Source organism: Mauremys mutica, chromosome 3 (assembly GCF_020497125.1).
Source record: "Mauremys mutica isolate MM-2020 ecotype Southern chromosome 3, ASM2049712v1, whole genome shotgun sequence".
In the NCBI taxonomy this organism is placed as follows: Eukaryota; Metazoa; Chordata; order Testudines; family Geoemydidae; genus Mauremys; species Mauremys mutica.
In genome coordinates, this window is record NC_059074.1 from 153,609,403 (window position 1) to 153,631,903 (window position 22,501).

Here is a 22,501-nt window from a genome sequence, read left to right on the forward strand (position 1 = left end):
ATGGCCGTGAAAAAAGCTAATGCGGTCTTGGGATGCATCAGGCGAGGTATTTCTAGTAGAGATAAGGAGGTATTAGTACCGTTATACAAGGCACTGGTGAGACCTCATCTGGAATACTGTGTGCAGTTCTGGTCTCCCATGTTTAAGAAGGATGAATTCAAACTGGAACAGGTACAGAGAAGGGCTACTAGGATGATCCAAGAAATGGAAAACCTGTCTTATGAAAGGAGACTCAAAGAGCTTGGCTTGTTTAGTCTAACCAAAAGAAGGCTGAGGGGAGATATGATTGCTCTCTATAAATATATCAGAGGGATAAATACTAGGGAGGGAGAGGAATTATTTAAACTCAATACCAATGTGTCAATGTGGACACAAGAACAAATGGATATAAACTGGCCACCAGGAAGTTTAGACTTGAAATTAGACAAAGGTTTCTAACCATCAGAGGAGTGAAGTTCTGGAACAGCCTTCCAAGGGGAGTAGTGGGGGCAAAAGACATATCTGGCTTCAAGACTAAGCTTGATAAGTTTATGGAGGGGATAGTATGATGGGATAGCCTAATTTTGGCAATTAATTGATCTTTGACTATTAGTGGTAAATATGCCCAATGACTTGTGAAGGAATGTTAGATGGGGTGGGATCTGAGTTACTGCAGAGAATTCTTTCCTGGGTGTCTGGCTGGTGAGTCTTGCCCCCATGCTCAGGGTTTAACTGATTGCCGTACTTGGGGTCAGGAAGGAATTTTCCTCCAGAGCAGATTGGCAGAGGCCCTGGTGGGTTTTCGCCTTCCTCTGCAGTGTGGGGCACGGGTCACTTGCTGGAGGATTCTCTGTATCTTGAAGTCTTTAAACCATGATTTGAGGACTTCAGTAGCTGAGACACTGGTTAGGGATTTATTACAGGAGTGGGTGGGTGAGATTCTGTGGCCTACGTTGTGCAAGAGGTCAGACTAGACGATCATAATTGTCTCTTCTGACCTTTAAGTCTGTGAGTCTGTTGGAACCAAAAGAGGAATCTGTGATTTTCTTTGTACTATTTTGAGCATCTCCAGTGGTATCTCACTGCTGAGAGGAGCCTTAGATTTGGGTGCAACTGAGACAAGAGAGACTGTGGGATGGGCAGCAGCACTTTCTTTGTTTAAGGGTAGGAGTGTTCAGGGGATGTATTTGTATGATATAGGGAGTGGAGATTCCAAACTTGACATGGCCCGATCATTATCATCTTCAGAGTAGGATCAGAGACTACTCTTAACTTGTCAAGATGAGGACCCTGCTTCATTCCTCCAATCTGAATAGAATTTCAGAATTTTCTGAGGGGAAATTATAGTTTGGCTATCGGACCACACTTTTGATGACCGGTTAATAATACATTATGATCCACTTGTCTCTGACCCGTCCTTAATAGCATTCCCATACTTCCCATACTTCTCAACACATCACCTTGATAAGTAGATGACCTGCAGCAAACAAAGCAATCAAGAAGGAGACTAAAGTTGGTGACAAAAAACGGCTTTATATTTGACTAATGGCAGCATAAAGAGTTTTGTTCCTGTGTGGCTATGCTGTACACTGAAGTATATTCTTTTTCTTATTCAGTCTTGCATCTGCAAAGTCCAGACCTACAGAACTATTCCATGTGGTGAACAGTCTGCTGATTCCAGATGGTTTCAGTAACAGATTTCAGTGCATCCCATTATGATAAATTTTTGATTTAGGCTTCTATCATTCAAAGGATTTTGCCAGTATAGACTCTTATACCTAGACAAAGAAAGAGTCTGTCAAGGCATAAGAATCCATGCCAGAGGATCCATTTGTAGGATAAGGACCTTGCTTTGCAGAGACGATCTATTGGATCCTAATGTTTTTGTGGGAGCAATACATAAATAGCATGAGACAAAGTAACATCTTAACTTTTGGAGTATAGCTTAGTTTAATTTATAGAGAAGTACTGTATGTTCAAAGAGAGATACAAGCCATGACCTGTAAGATAGGTTCGTGTCCCTTATGATTGGTAAAAGACAATGGGAAGGATTTAGGTCTGTTGTTGAAAAAACTGTTATTGCCTTTATCTGGGTATACAATCAACTTTTAAGAAAAAGTGGTTATGGCCTTGCTTGCAGAGGAAGCCGTCAGATGAAGTTTCTGGCCTTAATTACAGCCCTCCCTCAAATCTTCCTTTTATGGAAAAGGATATTGAAAAGGTTGTGCCAATGCAGCTTTGGGTTCCTTTCACTGTCCTTGGTCTCTCTCATTCTGGTTTCTGGTCTGTGTATGGTACAGGGACAGAATTTGTATCTTTATTCAGATGATCTTTTTCTAGTGATGGACAAAGTTCAGCTATAGAGCTAGTCAAGAAAAGGGGAGGGAACATAATGTAATTTTAAAACAGTGCAACCAGCTCCAGTCAGATGTTCATGTTGATTTTATGGGATATGCCTTTGATATGCTTGACCATGAGGTGTTGATCTCATACTTACAGGATTTGGTAGGGGTTAATGGATAAGTTATTTAGTGGCTCTCGAGGGTGTTGAGAAACAACTCTTTTTGAATTACTGTGGACATAAGTGGGTTATTTATGGATGCTTGGGTGTTACATGGAAGGCTGTTTATACTGTCTGTTGTATACAGTTAGATGCAATGTCTGGTTGCATTTAAGCTGCTATGAACCTAGATGCAATGGTGATAAAAATAATACAAATCATTAAATAAATAAAATTAAAACTATTCTTTGAGAGGATGCTTGGTATGTCTGCCGCTCCTAGTACGAGCACTTAACTCTTCCAGTTCGAGGGGTTTGATACTCTTGGTTAAAGATGTCTGCTGTCAGTAAGGTGTCAGCAGTAGTATATGGTAAAGTTACGGTTTGTATCTCTAATATTTATTACATAGTCCAGGGCTAATATAAATCAGTTTGTAATCTTTTCTTAGTGTGGTGCTGGGCTTTTTACATTGGGAATCACTAACATGTACCATAGGAGCAGCATCTGATATATTATGAAATACAATTATTTTATTTTTAGTGCTCTTGGAGGCTCCTCTGCCCTTCACATTCCAGCCTTTCCAGGTGGAGGCTGTCTCATTGACTATGTACCGCAGGTGTGCCAGCTGCTGACTAACAAGGTGAGTTAATACACAGAACTTAATTTCTCCTTCCTTCTTGTGTTATACTGTACTTTACAAGCAATTTTATGAAAACACCGTGGAAACAAAGGATTCTACTTATTCGACTGATGATTTAAGTAAAGCAAACTCAAGCAAGTTAAACTATTCCAGTAACACCGTCTTATACCTGATCTTGTGAGAGATTGAACACTTTCATGACCCATTTAAGTCCATGAGAGTTGTAGGTATACAGCATTTCTTGGGTTTTAAAGGAGTTTTCTTATTGTTTTAAGGTACATTAGAATAAAAATGTCACCCTAACATATTACTGTTCTGTTGCTAGATAAATAGCAATATATAGCCAATGAATTTATCTTTCAGTGGAAAGAAATCTAACTATCCCTAGATTACTGTCGATTGTGAGCACTCAACAAAAGGTCCTATTACAGTGATATTATTTCAGCTAATTCATCCAAATGGACTGATTCATCTTTTCTGATGAATGTTGATATAGTAAAGTAATAGCCACTTACCTTTTCCATTAATAGAAGGCTATATTCTGTTTGGCTTAGAGTCTAAGCGAAAGAGAAGGTTTATTCATTAGGTATAGTATTTTGTTAAGTTTCTCAGATGATTTAAATGTAGTTTTTAACTTAGAACAGTAACTTAGGGCCAGGCATTCAGCAATCCGGTTACTGTAGATTCCCTATTTGTCTTTTTTATTTCATATTTTTTTGTTTTTCTTGTTTAAATGAGGAAATTAAATGGTGTATTTTAGAAAAGGTTCCTTCAAAATGCATTTCCATAATTATACAGAAATCTATCTTTAGAGCTGTTTTGTTGTGGTTTTCTGTTAAAACTACTTTCTGTTTTTAAAACCTACAAGTACACAGGACTGTTTTTATCCTTTTTTTAAACAAAGTTACTTAAGCAAACTTATCTGTTTTACTTTTTCCAAAATAATGTTTTAGATCCCACACAAAGCCTTCAAACTTAGTATTTTTTTATAAACTGAAATAAGTCCTATTTTATACATAGAATTATTTTACTTTGAGAGGGTATAACATAGCTCTGAGCACTGATTGTATCAAGGTTATTTCAAATAACTTAACACAAGCATTTGCCAACCAAGGAAATCCAATGTTACCATAGCCAACACAAATAAAGTACAGTCGAACCCATTTATCTCGACCTCGGTTAACTTGCCAACCCTATTAAGTCGAGGTTTTACAAGTGGAACCGCCAAACTCCCTCTTTGTCTTATGGGTTTCTCATCCCTTATGTCGATTCCCCGAACCCTAATATCTCGAGCCCGGCTCCCCGCGTCCCCGACCCACCGTGTCCCCAGCCGCCCGCTCCCTGGCTCTCCAGCCGCGCGGTTCCCCAGCCGCCCGCTCCCCGCGTCCCCAGCCGCCCGGCTCCCCGCGTCCCCGACCCACCGTGTCCCCAGCCGCCCGGCCCCGCATACCCGGTCCCTGCCCATCCCCGCCCGCATACCCGGTCCCTGCCCGTCCCCGCCGCCCGGCCCTGCATACCCGGTCCCTGCCCGTCCCCGCCCGGCCCCGCATACCTGGTCCCCGCTTCGCCTGCCGCCCGCCCGCCCGGCTCCGCTTCGCCGGTCCCCGCTTCGCCGCCCGCCCGGCTCCGCTTCGCCGCCCGCCCGGCCCCGCATACCCAGTCCCTGCCTGTCCCCGCCCGCCCGGCCCCGCATACCCGGTCCCTGCCTGTCCCCGCCCGCCCGGCCCCGCATACCTGGTCCCTGCCCGTCCACGCCCGCCCGCCCGCCGGCCCCGCATACCCGGTCCCTGCCCGTCCCCGCCCGCATACCCGGTCCCGGCCCGTCCCCGCCGCCCGGCCCCGCATACCGGGTCCCTGGCCGTCCCCGCCCGGCCCCGCATACCTGGTCCCCGCTTCGCCCGCCGGCCCGGCTCCGCTTCGCCGGTCCCCGCTTCGCCGCCCGCCCGTCCGCCCGACCCCGCTTCGCCGGTCCCCCGCTTCGCCTGCCGCCCGCCCGCCCAGCCCCGCTTACCCGGTCCCCGCTTCGCCTGCCGCCCGCCCGGCCCCGCTTACCCGGTCCCCGCTTCGCCTGCCGCCCGCCCGGCCCCGCTTACCCGGTCCCCGCTTCGCCTGCCGCCCGGCCCCGCTTACCCGGTCCCGCTTCGCCTGCCGCCCGGCCCGCTTACCGGGTCCCGCTTCTTTGGCTGCCCGGCTCCGGGTCCCCGTCCACGGCCGCCCGGCCCCGCTTCCCCGTCCCGCTTCGCTGGATCCAGCCACGTGCAGGCACCGCGGTAAGGGGGCAGGGAGGGGGTGTTGGAGAGAGGGCAGGGGAGTTCAGGGGTGGGGGGGTGGATAGGGGTTTATCTCGATCATCGGTTATCTGGACTATTTTTGGCAAACCCCTAGGCCGGCGACATAACAGGGTTCAACTGTATATATCTTTCCTCCTCCTCCCCCCCAGCATTAAGAGGCTCTAACAGAGTTAGTTTCCATTGTGAAAAGCAAAGTAGGATTTGTATAAGTGACTATGAATGGAAGTATCCTATAGATGTAACATAGTGAGTTAGGAACTAGATACACTTTCAGCCTAGTATCTTCGGTGTTGGTTTCATCATGAGTCTAACCTTGCTTATCTTGCAAGTAATCCATTCATGTCAACAGGACTATTCATGTAAAGCAAGGACTATTCAATGGGCTCAGATCTTCCAACCTAAGCATAGTGGTCTGGATCAGTGCTGGGATGGAAGACGTTCAAGGGAAACTCAGGATACTTCAGAATTTGGTGTTGGTGATTCAGTAGGTGGCTCTCTTCTATCTGTCTCAGCCTGAAGCCAGTAATACAGCTTACTGTTAGGAAGTACTCTGCTGCTAGAGATGCTGTTTTTCAAATGATACGCACAATTATGGTCCTAAGCAATTTTCTTAACAGGATGTTTCTCTAGCATCCTGGCCAAATGCTAGCTCAGCCAATTACACATTGCCTATCTAAGGTTTTTTCTATTGCTTCAATTGGATATGACATTCTTCTATACTTCTTATTGCACAGTAGTACTACTGGGTGCTGATTCATCTTCAGGTGAATCAAGAGAGCTCTGTGTACAGTTTGTTTGAAAGGCATTTTAGGATCCTTTAGGATGAAACATGCCATCTAAAAGTAGGATGCAACATTATTGATATTCTGTAAATAGATTTCTCCAATAAAGCTAGAAAAATATGAAAAGTTGGGGGCCTTTTCTTTCTGTAAAATGTCTTCATAGCTTTGGGTTGGCTTTTTTTTTTTTCCAGGTACAATATGTTATTCAGGGATACCATAAGAGAAGGGAGTATATTGCCGCTTTCCTGAGTCACTTTGGAACGTAAGTCTTCTTTTAATGCATCTTCTCATGTAATAGCAGCAAAAGCAAAATTATGTTACCTTTCTGATTCATGGTTAGATGTCCTGGTTGCTAGTTGAAGCAATGACAGTCTACCTCTCATCTAGCCATCTTCAGAAAATGATGCACATAGGCCTTCTCATAGTAGTGATTGTAGCAAGCAATCCATCATTATTCCTCCTGGAAGCCAGCCACCACATTAATTCAACTCAGGAAGTAACCTAAAATGAGGAGGAGATAGTAGTTTTCATCCCTTTGTGAAGAAACTGAAGTTTTCTTATTTCTGTATAGCGTGACTACAGAGATATTATGGCAATAGGCACATCAAAAAATGAATGGATGGATGGTTATAGAGAGACTGTAAGGAGAAGCACCCCAGATGCTCTCAGGTGGCACAGTGACACCTAAGGAGAGTGGCAGTCTCTTATGGATCCAAACCATATAAGATCGATATCAATGGTGCAAATCAGACATTAGTACAGACCTTGGAGAACTGGTCTGACTAAAAACATGATTTCTTTTCTGAGAATTATTCAATCCAATCTGTGCTACAGAAAACCCGCCATCTGTACAATGGATTTATAACACAGTTCTTAAGACAAAAAGAATCCATCTCCATAATGATCAAGTAAACTGTCCTGACATCCTGCTGTGGTTTAAACATGACAGTAGACACCATCTGATCCCAGGGTCGATAAGATAAAGTTAATGATAGAAGTATGAAAAGCACATGTTACGTAACAAATTAGTATACTGAAACATTGCCGTTTACAGACTCTGATACTATCATAGTCTTTAAAAGGCAGACCACCCCTAATGGTTTGGGTATTTAATCCATTTCAGGGGTGGGTGGAATTGTATGAGCAACTTAATCAGAATTTAGGTCCTTGTGTGTTATTTATGACAATATGATAAATTTTACAATATACAAAAACTAAATTAAAAAAACAGCAGCAGCAACAATAACAACAAACAGCACCACAGTAATTTGACAAGCCTGAGTGTTTAACAATATAAGATAATCAGGAATCGAGGATGAAGATATTAATTCAGCTGTCATATGGATTTTTTTCTCTACGTAAGTAAAAAAAAATAGTCCTTATGAAAGCTTTTCTTTAAATTTAAAATTCAATTTGTGGATTTTGAATATGTATTTGTATATTTTAGATGTATAAATTGTCAGATTTAGACTCCACCTAGATTACTGGAAGTCAATGTTATGACATGGGTCCCTAGGTTTTCAGTAAGGTCTCTGCTTTTTACATACAACTTCAATGTCATAGTGTATTAATGAGCTCCATCTGAGTAACATACATGCAGTTTTTGGTAGATATGTTCATTATTACCGAATTGCCATTGCAAGTGCCATTAGCAGAGCTCATTGCCTTTTAAAAAGTATCTTGTTTACACTGACGATAGCCGTTCCTCAGATGGAAGCTCCATTATTGTAATGTAAGTTAGAAAATTATTCCATTTGAGAGGAGCCACATGCAGCCTGCATTTGGATGGAACATAATAGCTGATAGTAAATAAAGTAAAATCTTGGGTATTTTCCTTTGCCTTAACCCAATATTTATTTGCTTATCATTTATTATTGTAAGGAATATTATGTAAAAATGTGTTCTTGTTTTATATTTCTGTTTTTATAGTGGTGTGGTGGAATATGATGCAGAGGGCTTCACAAAGCTCACACTGTTGCTGATGTGGAAAGATTTTTGCTTCCTTGTTCACAGTGAGTAGCTGTTTGCCTTTTTTCCTTTTACAGGAAACAATTTAACAGCTTTGGCTATTTTTATTTAATGACTACGTATTTTTGATGTGGCCATCACACTTTTGAAAACTCAAAATCTTGACTGCAATTTGAGAATGAGGGATGATTTATGCAGATAGATCTGATTTATAAAATTACCAAATGTGTTCTTGGAAAGTGCTCCAGTAACTTGCCTCAAGGTTCTAGCAGCTGCACATTTTGACAACCAGGCCATTAGTGTGCATAACCCAGGGGTACCCAAATTCATTCATCACTTGCCACGAACCAGTAAATTTGTGGGCCCTTTTAGATCAAAATAATGTACACATCCATAATGTTTCTTGTACTTATATTTTCTGAGAGAGATGAATAGAAATTGTTGCTTTTTTCAATTCACCCTCTAGAAAAACCTGCAGCTGATCACCTTTGTTGTCCTCCTGTAGTTAGAGAGACGACAGCCACAAGCAAGATTTTAGGACTCAGTGGGCCACCGTTGACCCTCCAGCTATGTTTTGGGCATCCTTGATGCACACACTTTGAATTAAATTTGGAAATCAAGACAGCACTAGAACATGTTATGAGTTTGAGGTGACTTGATCATGGTCTACAAGTACATACATGAGGAAGAGATTTCTGATAGTAGGTGGCTCTTTAATCTTTTTATATATAGATAGGTGTCTCTCTCTATATCTCCTAGAACTAAAAGGGACCCTGAAGGGTCACCGAGTCCAGCCCTCTGCCTTCACTAGCAGGACTAAGTACTGATTTTCCCCAGATCCCTAAGTGGCCCCCTCAAAGGTTGAACTCACAACCCTGGGTTTAGCAGGCCAATGCTCAAACCACTGAGCTATCCCTCCCACCAATCTAGCAGACAAAAATATAACCAGTACCTTTGGGGTTGGGAACTAAAGTTTAGACAAAGCCAGACTAGAAGTAAGGTGCATGGTTTTCACAATTTGGGTAATTAACCATTGGAACAACTTACCTAGGGATGTGGTGGATTCTCGATCACTGGAAGTCTTTAAATCAAGACTGGATATATTTCTGAAAGATATGCTATAGCTTAAACAAAAACTATGGGCTTTATGAAAAAATTACTAGGTAAGGTTCTGTGGCCTGCATTGTGCAGGAGATCAGACTAGATGATACCAATAATTCCTTCTGGCCTTTAAATGCATGAATTTTAGAAACACAGAAATATAGAGAGTATTTGGTTTGGGCAAGAGTATCTGTGCTCTGCCCTCAGACTGTCAATTAGCTTACCCTTTATTTATTTATTTTTGACCAATGCTCTTCTCTTCTCTGTGGTGCCATTTAGTGTAAAACAATGATAAATGCCACACTGTGGCTACAAGTATTGTATTATGTTAGCCCTTTAGTGCTGAAATAGTCTTAGTTGTATTCTTTCTTTTTTCTTTAATTTGGGCCAGTTTCTCCTATAAGAACACTGGTGGTGGTGTCTAAATACAAGCTTGCTAAATGCAAGAGACTATAATTTTAGATTTTAAAGAAAACATCTGAACCTATTATTTATGAACTCTCGAAAATTTGAAACTGGATGTAATTTCCATGATAACTGTAGGATTTACAGCGTAAGCTAGTAAAGAAGGTCCAGTTGGACAAGTCAACCTTTCTTTATACATTCACTCACAATCCTTTCCCACTCCATGCTCTCAGAGACCAGGGGTGTCCTATTGAATGTTCCTTCACTTTCTGCATCATTCTCCCCATCTCTTCCCCCAACCCTCCCCACGCTTCTTCATCCCTATTGTCTTTAGTTTTGTTTTAAGTTGTATTAAATTTAAGTTTTCTATGGAGCTGGTTTTTGCCTTGAGAGAAGAAAGCCTGGTATTAGCCCTAATAAACATTGAAGTAGCTAGGTTTCACAAGAGTCAAAATTCAAACTTCTGCTGAACGGTAGAGGAGTTTTTAATTGTTAAGTAATATTCAGAGCTCTCTACTTGTGACTGTAGAGCCCTTGAGAGGTATGATTATAACGGAACAGCTTGTCACTATGAATTAGCTCCATGACCTTGTAAATTCTGCAGTAACATCTGTGCAAGTCATTGCATCACTTGCTTGTTGAATAACCCACTGCATAACTTAAATAAGTCATATATACTAAAGGATATTGCAATGAAATCACCGAAACCTGCATTTCATTTCCTGATTGAAGTAATGCAGACTTTCATCTCTTCACCGCTGAAATGACTGTGTATATTATGGTTGAATATTTATCAGCCTGTTGTTAAAATGTCTAGCACAGATAGATTTAAGTTGAAAAAATGTACTTTATATATTTACTATATGGAAAACATTCTTCAAAGAATAAATGAAGTATAAGTGAGAAAAAGAGGAACTGTGCAAATGTGCAGAAGGCATGGTGGCAAACCAAGTAAAAGGAATAAGATTCTTTATTAAAATAGATTTGCAGCTCATGTAGACATACCCACGCAGGCTTTCATCTAGCTAGCTCACTAAAACTAGCACTGAGGTTTTGGTGGCACAGACTTTAGTGTGGGTTGCACAAATGACTATGTACCCAGGGTTCATAGAGAAAGTAGTCTGAGTTAAGTGAAAAAGAAAAGGACCAAAACTGTAAAAGGTAAATTGGATTTTAAAATAATATTACACTGGGACAGAATACTGTACTTTACATACACTGTTATAATATTTTATTAGTCTTTTTTCTGTTGACTCAACTCAGGATTTATGTCTACTGGAACCCCCGCCTCCACTCCAGAACAGTCTCACATGATAAAAAGTACAGTATTGTGTAGTACTTGTGGAATAAAGGGCACAGTAAGGGAAGTCTGTACAGCTTATCTTGCAATATAGGAGAGCTATCTAATTGCAGACTTTAGCAACTATTTTAATCTAATCATTAAGTGAATCTATCAAAGTCAGGTCAAAATGAGGTCACAGGAACTGTTGTTTTAGTGGTTTAGTTCAAAGAGTTAATCAAGTGTTTTCAAATACATATTATAAGAGAAGAAATGAACATTAAGAGAAGTTCATGTTCATTCACTTGGGAGAGGAACTCATTAACCAAGTTTAATGTTAATGGTGGTGTAATTGAAGAGTAACTCTATTCCCTTTGCTACTGTTTTATAACACTGATGTTTTTTCTTTAGTTTTGTAAATAAGATGATTCATTTTCAGAGACTTAAAGGGTCTTTCTTTCCTTGGCTATGTACCCATGCCTCACATTAATGTTAATGCAGATTTCATGGGTGTATGTCCAAGGTTGAATAGACCTCTGGATATGGACACAAGAGTGAGAATGTGTTACGTAATTTTTTTTGGAAACTTGATCTTTACTGTAGATGTGCGTTTAGCATTTCAACACAAATGAGATTGGTAGAAGACGGAAGGATTGGAAATAGTAATAAAAGTATCAGTGATGAATTAGTGGTTGTTGGCTTCTTATAATGGAGGATTTGGAAGGATACATGTTTAAATGGAAAGGTCTTGCTTTCTTGCTCCATATATGATCTTATACCAGTGAGCATGGTAGCTTCCTCCAAGTATATTGGTAGCTTCCAGCAAGTGTGTACTTTGTGGGCAATCACAGACCTTTTCGAAGCTGCTGGACACACTTCACTTAGGCAAAATGGAAAAAACAATTAAGCTCCATTATGTAGTAAAATAGCTGGAGCACTAGAAGTCACCACCCATAGCACTAGCCAAATGAAAGGCCTGAGCAAAGAATTAACTTGGTGAGAATTAGAGGGTTTCACTGGGAACTGATTGCAAAAGCAATTTGATTTTAGCTGTGTGTGTTAGAAGAAGAAAGCAGCCAGAAAAATAAGGACAAAGCCAGAGAAGCACTGATAGCATGACCATGAGAGGAAGCTAAGAGAAAGAGATTATATTGGACAGAGCTCTGTTTGGAAGGGAGGCTAATAGCCAGCAAGGACACTGCCTGCTCTGTTTGTGCATACTGTGTTCAGAGAAACAGGTGTTTGTGTCCATGTTTTGTAAATAAACAGGATTGCACGAAATAAATACCTGACTCTACCATCAATTTCACCTCCTAATGGAAACATCCTGCAAGGCCTCAAATATTGGCCAACCATTCAGACCAAAAAGGCAACCTATTGTACTGTTTATTGTCTGGTCATATTTGGGTCTAGCTGGCTTACTTAACAAAGAATTGTTGCTTTACCTTGGCATGTATTACTGTTGTCCTTTGTGAAGTTGCTTTGCAGATTCCTAGTCCAGGAGTTACATGCCCTGCCACGCAAATCACAGAACCATGTAAAGCAGTAAAGTCTCTAGGGATAGGCAAATGGAGATGGTAATTTGGAACCAAGAACATAAAAGAGAGTGCTCCGTCTCACAGTTATCCTCTGTCTGTCAGCAGATTTGGTCATGAAGCTAATCCCTCTCTCTTCTTGTGTGGAGTTAAATGTTAGAAGTAGAGAGTGGCTAGCACAGTAGGGTCCTGGTCCATGACTGGAGCTCCTAGGTGCTACCACAATTCAAATAATAATAAAAATAATAATGTTAATGAGTTTGATAGTTTGGGGATCTTGTCAGTTTTTCCTCCCATGTGGGACTTGTTCCCATAACATTGGGTGCTGAAAAGAAAATAGTCTTCAAGAATTGTTCTGCTGAGTCAATCAAAATATCTGCCAGCAATCATAACTAATGCCTAAAATTCCAGGCAGATCATCTGATGGTTCCTGCTCTCCTTGGTGTTTTGAACTTGATTGGCTCTGCCTTCTCCATGGGATGTTGTGTGAGAAAAGCACCTTCAGCTAAACACCTGGGAAAACAGGCAGTCCTGTGGCCCAGGTCATCTTGCAAATAGAGGACAGGAGTTACAGCAGTTAGATTCTGTATTTACTTGAGATAGTTGGCACACATCTTGATGGTTCTGTGTTTTTAATTAAATATTTTAATTTTTTGTTTTATAAATTAAATCTTTCCTGATTATTGTATGGTTCTTTTTATTTTATTGTTTGTGGCGGTGTGGCTTCAAGAAGAGAGGTGAAAGGTTGCAGAAGGGCGAATTTGTGGAAATGAAAGGGATGAGACAAAGAAAGCAAGTGCACTATAATGTAGGGAGCAAGGCAGAGGAGGAGGGTGTGATGCACATTGGTTAAGAGAAGGGAAGGTAGGGCAGCAGAAGGTAGGTGAAGTATAATAACAAAAACAATGGTTCAAAAGTCAGAAGCTCAATATTGAGGTAGAGTGAAGTCAAAAGTCTGCTACGGTTGTGACAGGATAGCTTTCTGCTGTTAGTGATAGATAGTCAGGAAAAGCTGGAGCTTTTCCAGGACCAATCCTGGAAAGCTGAGGCTAGCAATGGTTCCAGGAGGCCACTAGGACCAGTTCTTGGGAGTGATTCCTTGACAGTGGAGTCAGCAAGGAAGGGTAAGCTGGCAAACCCAATTCCCTTCTCTGGCTCCCTGCCATTTGCTCCCAGTAATGTTTATTCTTTGGTGTCTGATCCTAAAATTCACTCTTGTGTAGAGAGCATCTGCACAAAGCTTATGCACCATCTAAGTCCCACATAAGTGCTCACAATAAGGTTTGAAGTGGAATTTACTTGCTACGTAGGTCTTGAGCATAGGGGTGAATGTCACCTGTTGAGTTCAGTGGGAATTGCAAGTACTTACCACCTCTGAGGATCAGGCACCGTGGTGGGAAATTGGTTTTAATCACAGACAAGCTGCTCTGTTCATCACTTAACTGGGTGCAGTCCGAGGCTAATCACAGAACTGAACTGAAGTATTGTGTGTGGAAACTGAATTGGCCTTTTGCTACCAAGTTTCCATCATTGCCAGGTCTTTAAAGGGGCACTGTCACCTAGCTGTAGTTTCAAATTTGTATTGAATCATAAATAATTATATAACCTCATCATTATCCATTGAGAATATTTCAACATCATGTTCCTATGATTCCTTGCTGGATGTTAATATTCTATGAGCTGAATGACATTTTGTAGACCTTAGTGCTTTGTGTTTGAGGCTAGTAAAGTTGAAGGCAGAGGTGGTTTGTCTCCTTTTATTCTGTTCGCCTGTGTTCATGTTAGACTGATATAAATCTATGTCAATATTTGTAAGTAGATTTTAATAACAGAGGGTTGAGATATGGAAACCATACAAGGTGAAAAGTAAATTAGATTTTAAAATTCTTTGGTTTTATGGCAGTGATAGTAGAAGCAAGCATTTTTTGGTAAAATGTCAGTTTCCATTGTCAGTGTCATTTCAAGGAAACATATGTATGGTTTGTATTTTTTAAGTTTTTCCTTTTTTTATTATATTGCCCTGGATATTTTAAAGCTCATTATTTAGTATTGCTTCATCTGCTTTGAAATGGGAACTACAAGCTCTTTAACAAGTGGATAGAAAAGTCATCAACTTTCACAGTAGCTTCTTTTACTCTGAAAAGTGACAACGTAGAAATGTCACTACTTAACAGTCTGTCTATCTAGACCACTATTACCATAATGAACAATTACCTCACAAACATTAATGAACTTATCCTCAAAGATCACCTGTGAGGTAGGGAAGATGTATTATCCCTACTTTACAGGTGTGGAACTCAGAGACAGAGAGATTAAGTGAAAACAGCAAGGAGTCCCTGTGGCACTTTAGAGACTAACAAATTGATTTGGGCATAAGCTTTCGTGAGCTATAATCCACTTCATCAGATGCATGGAGTGGAAAATACAGTAAGCAGGTATAAATATACAGCACATGAAAAGATGGGAGCTACCTTACCAAGTGGGGGGTCAGTGCTAACGAGGCCAATTCAATTAAGTGGTTTCCCTTAGGTCACGTAGGAAATATGTGACAGAACTGGGAATTAAATACTGATTTCCAGAGTCCCAGTTCAGTGCCTAAACAGCAAGACTAGTTTTCCTCTCCAACCTTGCTTCCTGTGTGTATTCAGAATTATATCTATTCACTTTCTAAGACAGTAAGCTTTTACCACTTTACCATGTTATCACTACAAAGCCAATATACTTCTTGCATCAGCAACAGAATTGTGAAGTAAATTCCAATTGCAGAGCCAAATTCTCATCTGTTACACATGTGCCACAACTAAAAGAAGTGAGGTGGCACAGATGCAACTCAAGATGTAATCTGCAGGCACCAGGGTGTGTGGAAGTAACTGGAGTGGAATTCGAAGACAATTGGATTGTGTAGGTGTAATTTAGAGTATAATTTGAAAACAATGAGATTGCATGGGACTGAAATTGGAAGAGGGTGAGGTCACACAATTGTCATTGAGAGCAAAGTGTGGATTTTAGGAACTTTATTTCTGGTGGCGAAACATGAGCAGAAAACAACTCATTTTGATTTTCAACTCCAAGGCTGAGTTTGAAACACTATCAGAAAAAAAATCATTACTTGTAAACTGAGTAAAATTAATAAGGAACCATTAAGAGAGACTGCCATTTTTACACAGACACTTGTCAGAGGAGAAACACACTTTAAATGCCTCTGTATTCTACTGAAATGCTATTTAGAACTTCTCAACAAATTGCAAAGGCTTTCTCTCTCCTCTGACAGTGTTAGTGCCAAAAGAAGGATAAATGCCTCTTTTCTCCAGCAGTGGGACACCATAGTCCCAAATCTATGCTAAGTTTGAGCACAGATTTTTCTATACTGATAGAAACTACTGCTGTACTTACAGTGCAGACTTCAAATGGCTCAAATGGGCAAGATTCAGCTTTATAGAGCAGCAGTGTCTCATCCCTGCTAGGAGGAGTTGCTATAGAAACTGGTGCACCAGAAACAATAAAAAGAAGTGGAAGCCAGAGGAGGAAAGCCTTGGGAATTTAAAAAAAAGAGAGAGAGAGAGAGAGAGGGAAAAAAAGTCATTAAGACATGGCATGCACATGACAGAGAGCAAACCCCCCCCCACCACCACCACCACCACCCAAACCCACTGGAGAGATTTATATAAGAGTTAGAGACAGAAAGACCTATTAGGTTATTCATTCCATTTCCCTGGGGCCAATGCAGCATAGTTCCCTATGATACATTTACTGGTATTTTGTCCAGTGTTGTTTTTAAAAGTCCAAAGCAGTAAGGTTTAATGGGGATGGGGATAATGTCACTCAAAAGATAGAAGTGATTATAAAGCATTTGCCAGGTTAGTTTTACAACATCCTATCATATGCTTTTCTGTTATTACTGGAGACTGTTTGAACAAACTCTTAATTTGTGCTGTGAACTATTTCCCCTATATGACTAAACAAAGAATACAGAAACTCTGTTTGAAGCACATATTTTAAATTTCTCATTTTCACAAGCCAGAAGGCACAGTCTTTCTAAAAAGTCATCCCAAATTGCACTGTGATTATTTTGTATTATAAGAATGGGGTAGTAAAAAAACCCAAAATTCAGCAGATCTACCACTAACAATAAATAAGGTAAAATCTATTCAGGAACTGAGTTTGTGTCTTGAAAAGTCCCTTTGAAGTATATAACCTCTTCTGGTGTGCGTAGCCCATAAAGCTAGCTTTAGCATTTATTTTATTCAGCAGTAATACAAGGAACCTACAGGCCTGTATCCTGTAAGACATTGGCTTCAGCAGTTAGCATGAGACTTGAGGCCTATGAACTTTGGCACAGATAAATAGTCCAGTGGTCACCCCTAAGTTTTGGGAAACAGGAAAGGAAAATTTTGTTCATAATGACATTAGCAAACCACAGGAAAATGAGTTAACACCAGCTTCTGGATAGAATATCCACAGTTATCTGATCACAAGAGTGCCATGGCAACAAATTGACGTATATGATAGTAAGTCGAGATAATTAATATACTATCTATAGGAGAACAACACCCTAACATTTGTAAGATGAGGAAATACAAATAAGGAAGAGGGGAGAAACCCCTACTGAATATACATTAGAGGTAGTGGCGTTGGCAAAACTTTTTATAAAATTGTATCACAGGCTGGGTGCAGTAGGACAGAGAGAGAGATGTAGCCCTTGTGAGGTGCCAGGATGATGGCCACTGGTGATGATGAGGAAGGTGATGGTGACAAGGAAGATCATGGCTAACATTTCAGGTTTTTCTGCAAGGGATGGTGTTGAGTATATGGATGTTCAGATGTACATTCTGTATTATCTCTCTCTACCTTACTGGGTTAGAGTGTTTGTGACTTTGCTAAATGTATTAATAAACAATTGTAAATATCGAAGGGTTCCTATAGTGTGAGTATTGTAACTGCGCACATCAGGGTTCCCCACTGTACTGTAATTTTAATAATACTGGGCCTGATCTTGGGACAAGCACCTGTTAAACCTCAGAGTGATAACTGGGAATTCTTAAGTAATCAATATAATTAATACATAGTCGTTAGATGAGGCTAAATTTGACAAGGACTGAATAGTGTTTTGGCATTGTGGCCTTGTCCAATCTGATGCTTTCCGTAAAGTTTTGCACCACTGCACTATTACTAGTGCTGCTCTCCTGGTGATGGTAACAGTGGGAGCTCTAGTGTAGACAAAGCACTAGTATTTTTACCACCATGTCATCTATCTCTGGTAGGTGGCCAAATAGCAAGTGTGAAAAATCAGGATGGGGTGGGAGTAATAGGCACCTATATATGACAAAGCCCCAAATATCGGGACTGTCCCTATAAAATCGGGACATCTGGTCAGCTTAATCTCTGTTCAGATCAAATCTAGATGACACAATAGTAAAAATACCAGTGGTCACCAACACCTGGTCTACACTATAGCTTCCATTGTTACTACGACTGGTAGGAATTGTAAGAAAAATCTCAGTATAGACATGGCAGTGGCAAAATGCTGTTCAGTCATTCTCAAACCAGAAAGAGTTACACACTTATAAAGAACAGTTTTTATAGGAGATGCATAAATTCCAGGCTCAGTGTAATCCACAAGATAAACAAGTTCAAACTCCATACTATGCAGAAATAGTTTATTCCAACATAAGTCATTGTTTCCATTATTCAGAAAGACACATGGGCTATGGAAAAACATTATAATCAAAAATAACCACTTCTGTATTTTAGACGTCGAGTTGGCCTTCTGCAAAGATGCTATATGCAATCATAAGAGATGTTTGGGGAGGGACAAGTTGGATGGCTCAAAGTCTTAAAAATGGGATGTATAGCCTTGCTCTTCTCGGTCACCAGTTCAAATCAACTGAGGCTTATAGTGACTGAAAGCCATTCCTGTCCAATATGAAAAGAGTTGGAGGCCTTTGTCCATTTCAAAAGGAGCATGTTCCCATCACAATACCCACCACCAAAGTTGTCATTAGTTGATCCTTTGCTGACAGTTTCCACAGAGAGGCCAAGAACTGAATGAGCATACAGCGCTAACCTTCTGCCCCAGAGGTACTGGCTGTATTAAAGGTGACTAAGGCAAAGATCGACCAACATTCCTCTCCCACCCCCTTCCCATTCCATTAGACTGTCCATAACCCCTCTAGCAAACGCACCTTCTGAGCCTTTCAATGGACTCCTGGCTTACTTCCTAATCCTGAATACTTGATCTTCCTATCAACTGAGGTGGGAAAATTTCACATGATTGTAAGAGTCCACTATTCCACAGATCTTGTTTCAGGACTGGGTCCTCAATGAGTAGTAGTCTTCCTTCTATGTCATTATTAAATTAATGCTCCATCATGATGCTAGGGGGTGTGAATTTCAGACACAATGTAAATCCTGGATATTGCCAACATAGAATTATTAAAGGTCTCCACTTAAAAAGACACACTTCTGGTTTTTTTAATCTTCTACTGTTGTTATTACACCCAAGATTAATCTATAACTCAAAGACTTAAAGAGAAAACATACATTTTTCTCTATTTTTCAGTTGTATGTTGTACATTTGACAGCACTTTGTGCATAATCAATTTCATTCAGCTGGAAAGGCAATCAGTTCCCCATGCTGTCTGTGTGCATCTTTCACACAGCAACAAGAGAAAGAAAATCATTTTTCAAAATAATAAAATGTGATTACAAAAGCACAAAACTGGCGGGGGCCTCAGGGGCATGTGGAGCACTATGAACTGCTTCTAATTCACTTTTTAAATCTACTGGGTTGCAGATTTCCTGTTGACAGTGTTCCTCTGAAGATCCTATGAACCTTCTGCAGCAGAAGGGATGTTAGTCCCAATATATTTACCAAATTCTAACTCAGGTGACTCTACAGACCTACTTTGCCCCAGTAGTTTCAGTTGAATGTTATTCTTCATTCTTTCGCCTTCTCCCTTAAAAATATTGCCACTGTAGTGTCGCTGACATAGAATGCTGCTGCATTTCCAACCAATGGATAAGTTCACTTCATTGGTTGGCAGTGACTCCTGTACATATGGACCAGATTTACCCATTCAGTCTGCACTTTGAACCAGTGGAACTTAGGCTACCGGTTTTCAGTAGCAGAAAGTCAAGGGAGGAGTGGTGGGCTACAGTAGCCAAGCCAGTTATAAACCCTGTTCCACTGAGGGATCTTGACCCAGCCACCGCAAAGCCAAACATGCTGGTGACTAGGCCAAGTCAGGGCCATTCAGGAGATGCACTGAATCAGCACATCTCTTAAGGAGCCTTCACCAGTGGAGCTCCCACAAGAACTTCATGGAAGCTGCTTTCTTTAGAAAAACCCAATTGGAGGAAAAGCAATGGTACCATCACCTGCCTTCTCCCAGTGGTGAAAGCCTCCCGTGGTGTAACTGCCCTAACTTATGCAGAGGATACAACGTTCATGTCCCTGCACCCATGGTCTGAATCTGGTCCATGGTCTGTAAAGCATGTACGCCTCTTTCATGAGGAAAGGTATTATATACAATTCATGGTCTTATTGGATCGTGTTACATATTTTGTCCTTTAAATGTTATCTTATTCTTACAAGGAAATATACATATATAACATATCAGAATGGAAGCAGGAGTAAATACAAAACATTATCACTACAAGAGTCTAGCCCAGTGTTCAGGTCAGCTCGCCAGGTGTGTCTCTTATACACCTCAAATAAAGTGTGTGTGTTTATACCTCTAAAAAAAAATTCAAACTCTGTCAGTCATTAATCTCATGTGGGTGGTAGGCTGCCTACATAATCCCCAGTGCTTCTGTGTGTTACTGTTCTCTCTACCAGAACAGAAGTGCATTTGTATTTCTGATCTCCACCCGCTGCAGGAGGTTTCATTCCCTCATTACATACTGTATGAAAGTATGGAGGTGGAACAATCCTTTCAATGAAATGTGATAGAATGAAGTCATTCCACCTCAATGTCCAAAACATAAACAAATGCTTAGCACTTTTCATTGAGCCTCCCAGCACCCTTTTGTGATATATATGTTGGCACTACTAGCTCCATTTTACAGCTTTGGAAACATATTGCTCTAACAAACACTAAGGCCTTGGCTAAACTGGAGAGTTGCAGCGCTGGTAGTGGCTTTACAGCGCTGCAACTCACTCACCGTCCACACTTGCAAGGCATGTACAGCGGTGTATCTCCCTGGCTACAGTGTTGGCTGTACTCCACCTCGGCCTGGGGAATAACCACTACAGCGCTGGTGATGCAGTGCTGCTCCGCCAGTGTGGCCACCAAAAGCGCTGTTATTGGCCTCCAGAGGTATTCGGAGGTATCCCAGAATGCCTGTTCAGCCACTCTGCTCATCAGTTCGAACTCTACTGCCCTGGCCTCAGGTGACCCACCCTTTAAATGCCCCGGGAATTTTAAAAATCCCCTTCCTGTTTGCTCAGCCAGGTGTGGAGTGCAATCAGTGAATCTTTCCAGGTGACCATGCCTCCACGCGGCAAACGAGCCCCAGCATGGAGCAATGGCGAGTTGCTGGACCTCATCAGTGTTTGGGGGGAGGAAGCTGTGCAGTCCCAGCTGCGCTCCAGCCGTAGGAATTACGATACCTTTGGGCAGGTATCAAGAGCCATGCTGGAAAGGGGCCATGACCAGGACGCGCTGCAGTGCAGGGTTAAAGAGAAGGGGCTGTGGAATGCCTATTGCAAAGCCTACGAGGGAAACCGCCGCTCTGGTGCTGCCCCCACGACCTGCCGTTTCTACAAAGAGCTGGACACGATACTTGGGGGTGACCCCACCACCACTCCGATGACCACGATGGACACTTCAGAGCGGGGAGAGGAGGAGGAGGAGGAGAAGGAGGAAAGCGAGAGTGAGGGTACTGGGATGGGGGGAGACACCCCGGAGTCCCTGGAGGCATGCAGTCAGGAGCTCTTCTCAAGCCAGGAAGAAGGTAGCCAGTCGCAGCAGCTAGTACTTGGTGGAGGACAAACAGAGGAGCGGGTTCCCAGTAAGCGGCTTTTATTTTCACGATGGAAATGTTTTGGGAGAGGAGGGAGGGTTAGGGCTGCATGCCTAGATGCGGAATAGCGCATTGATGTGGTCTATCACGTCGGCCTCGGTAATCTCTTCAAAAGTTTCAGCCAGAGCGTGGGCAATGCGCTTGCGCAAGTTTATTGGGAGAGCCACTGTGGTCCTTGTCCCAGTCAGGCTAACGCGTCTGCGCCACTGTGCCGCGAGGGGTGGGGGGACCATTGCTGCACACAGGCAAGCTGCATAGGGGCCAGGGCGGAATCCGCATTGCTGTAGAAGACCCTCCCGCTCTTCCCAGGTGACCCGCAGCAGCGAGATATCTTCCAGGATCAACTCCTGTGGAAAATGTTGGGAGAGAGTTCAGTGTAGGTGCCCCCTGCAGCTGTTTGCTTTCCCCAATGCACAGAAACCCTGAGGACAGTACAGTCCTGAAGCAATCAGTCCCCTTTACTCACCATTTCGGGGCTCCTGTGGGTTATGTGCACTCTCTTTGGGATGGGAAAATTACGGTATTGTGAAGACTGTAAACTCCTTCACTGTGTGGGAATAACTGTCTGATATAAACAATGCTGCCTCTGTTAAGTGTTGCATTTTTTGCCTTTCCACAAGCAACCTTGAGGTCTCGGCTGCCCGTGTTATCAACAGCTCAAAGACTCCAAAACCTCCGGAAGAAGCCACAAAAAAGCAAAGACTGCAAGCAGTTATGGATCACTCTGCCACAGAGAATCAAAAAGTGCAGGACTGGAGGGAAAGGGAAAGCAGGATCCACCAGAAAAACGCAGCGGCCAGGAAGAAAAGCACAAAGCAGCTGATAAGCATCCTGGCGCACCAAGCGGACTCTATCCAGGCGCTCATAGCCATGCAGGCAGAGCACTATCGCGCCGCCCCGCCCCCGTCCCAAAGCTCTTTCCCTTGTGCCCCAATGTCAGCTCAAAACCCCCTTCCCCAGCATCCAGGTTCTTACCACCACCAGCTGCCTCCAACAC

At 42.0% G+C, this 22,501-nt stretch overlaps 1 protein-coding gene across 3 annotated transcripts in view; it reads left to right on the forward strand.

Moving 5' to 3' along the window:
• The window catches only part of BABAM2 (BRISC and BRCA1 A complex member 2), a 331,069-nt gene that overhangs the window by 256,714 nt on the left and 51,854 nt on the right, over positions 1 to 22,501 (forward strand). For 2 of the 3 annotated variants that reach the window (XM_045011497.1, XM_045011496.1), the window contains exons 8-10: positions 3,020 to 3,119; positions 6,384 to 6,454; positions 8,122 to 8,204. In XM_045011497.1, coding sequence (XP_044867432.1) covers positions 3,020 to 3,119; positions 6,384 to 6,454; positions 8,122 to 8,204 — 254 coding nt within the window. Of the gene's footprint in view, positions 1 to 3,019; positions 3,120 to 6,383; positions 6,455 to 8,121; positions 8,205 to 8,665; positions 8,778 to 22,501 lie in introns of those variants that run through there. The other variant, XM_045011498.1, reaches the window with a different exon arrangement.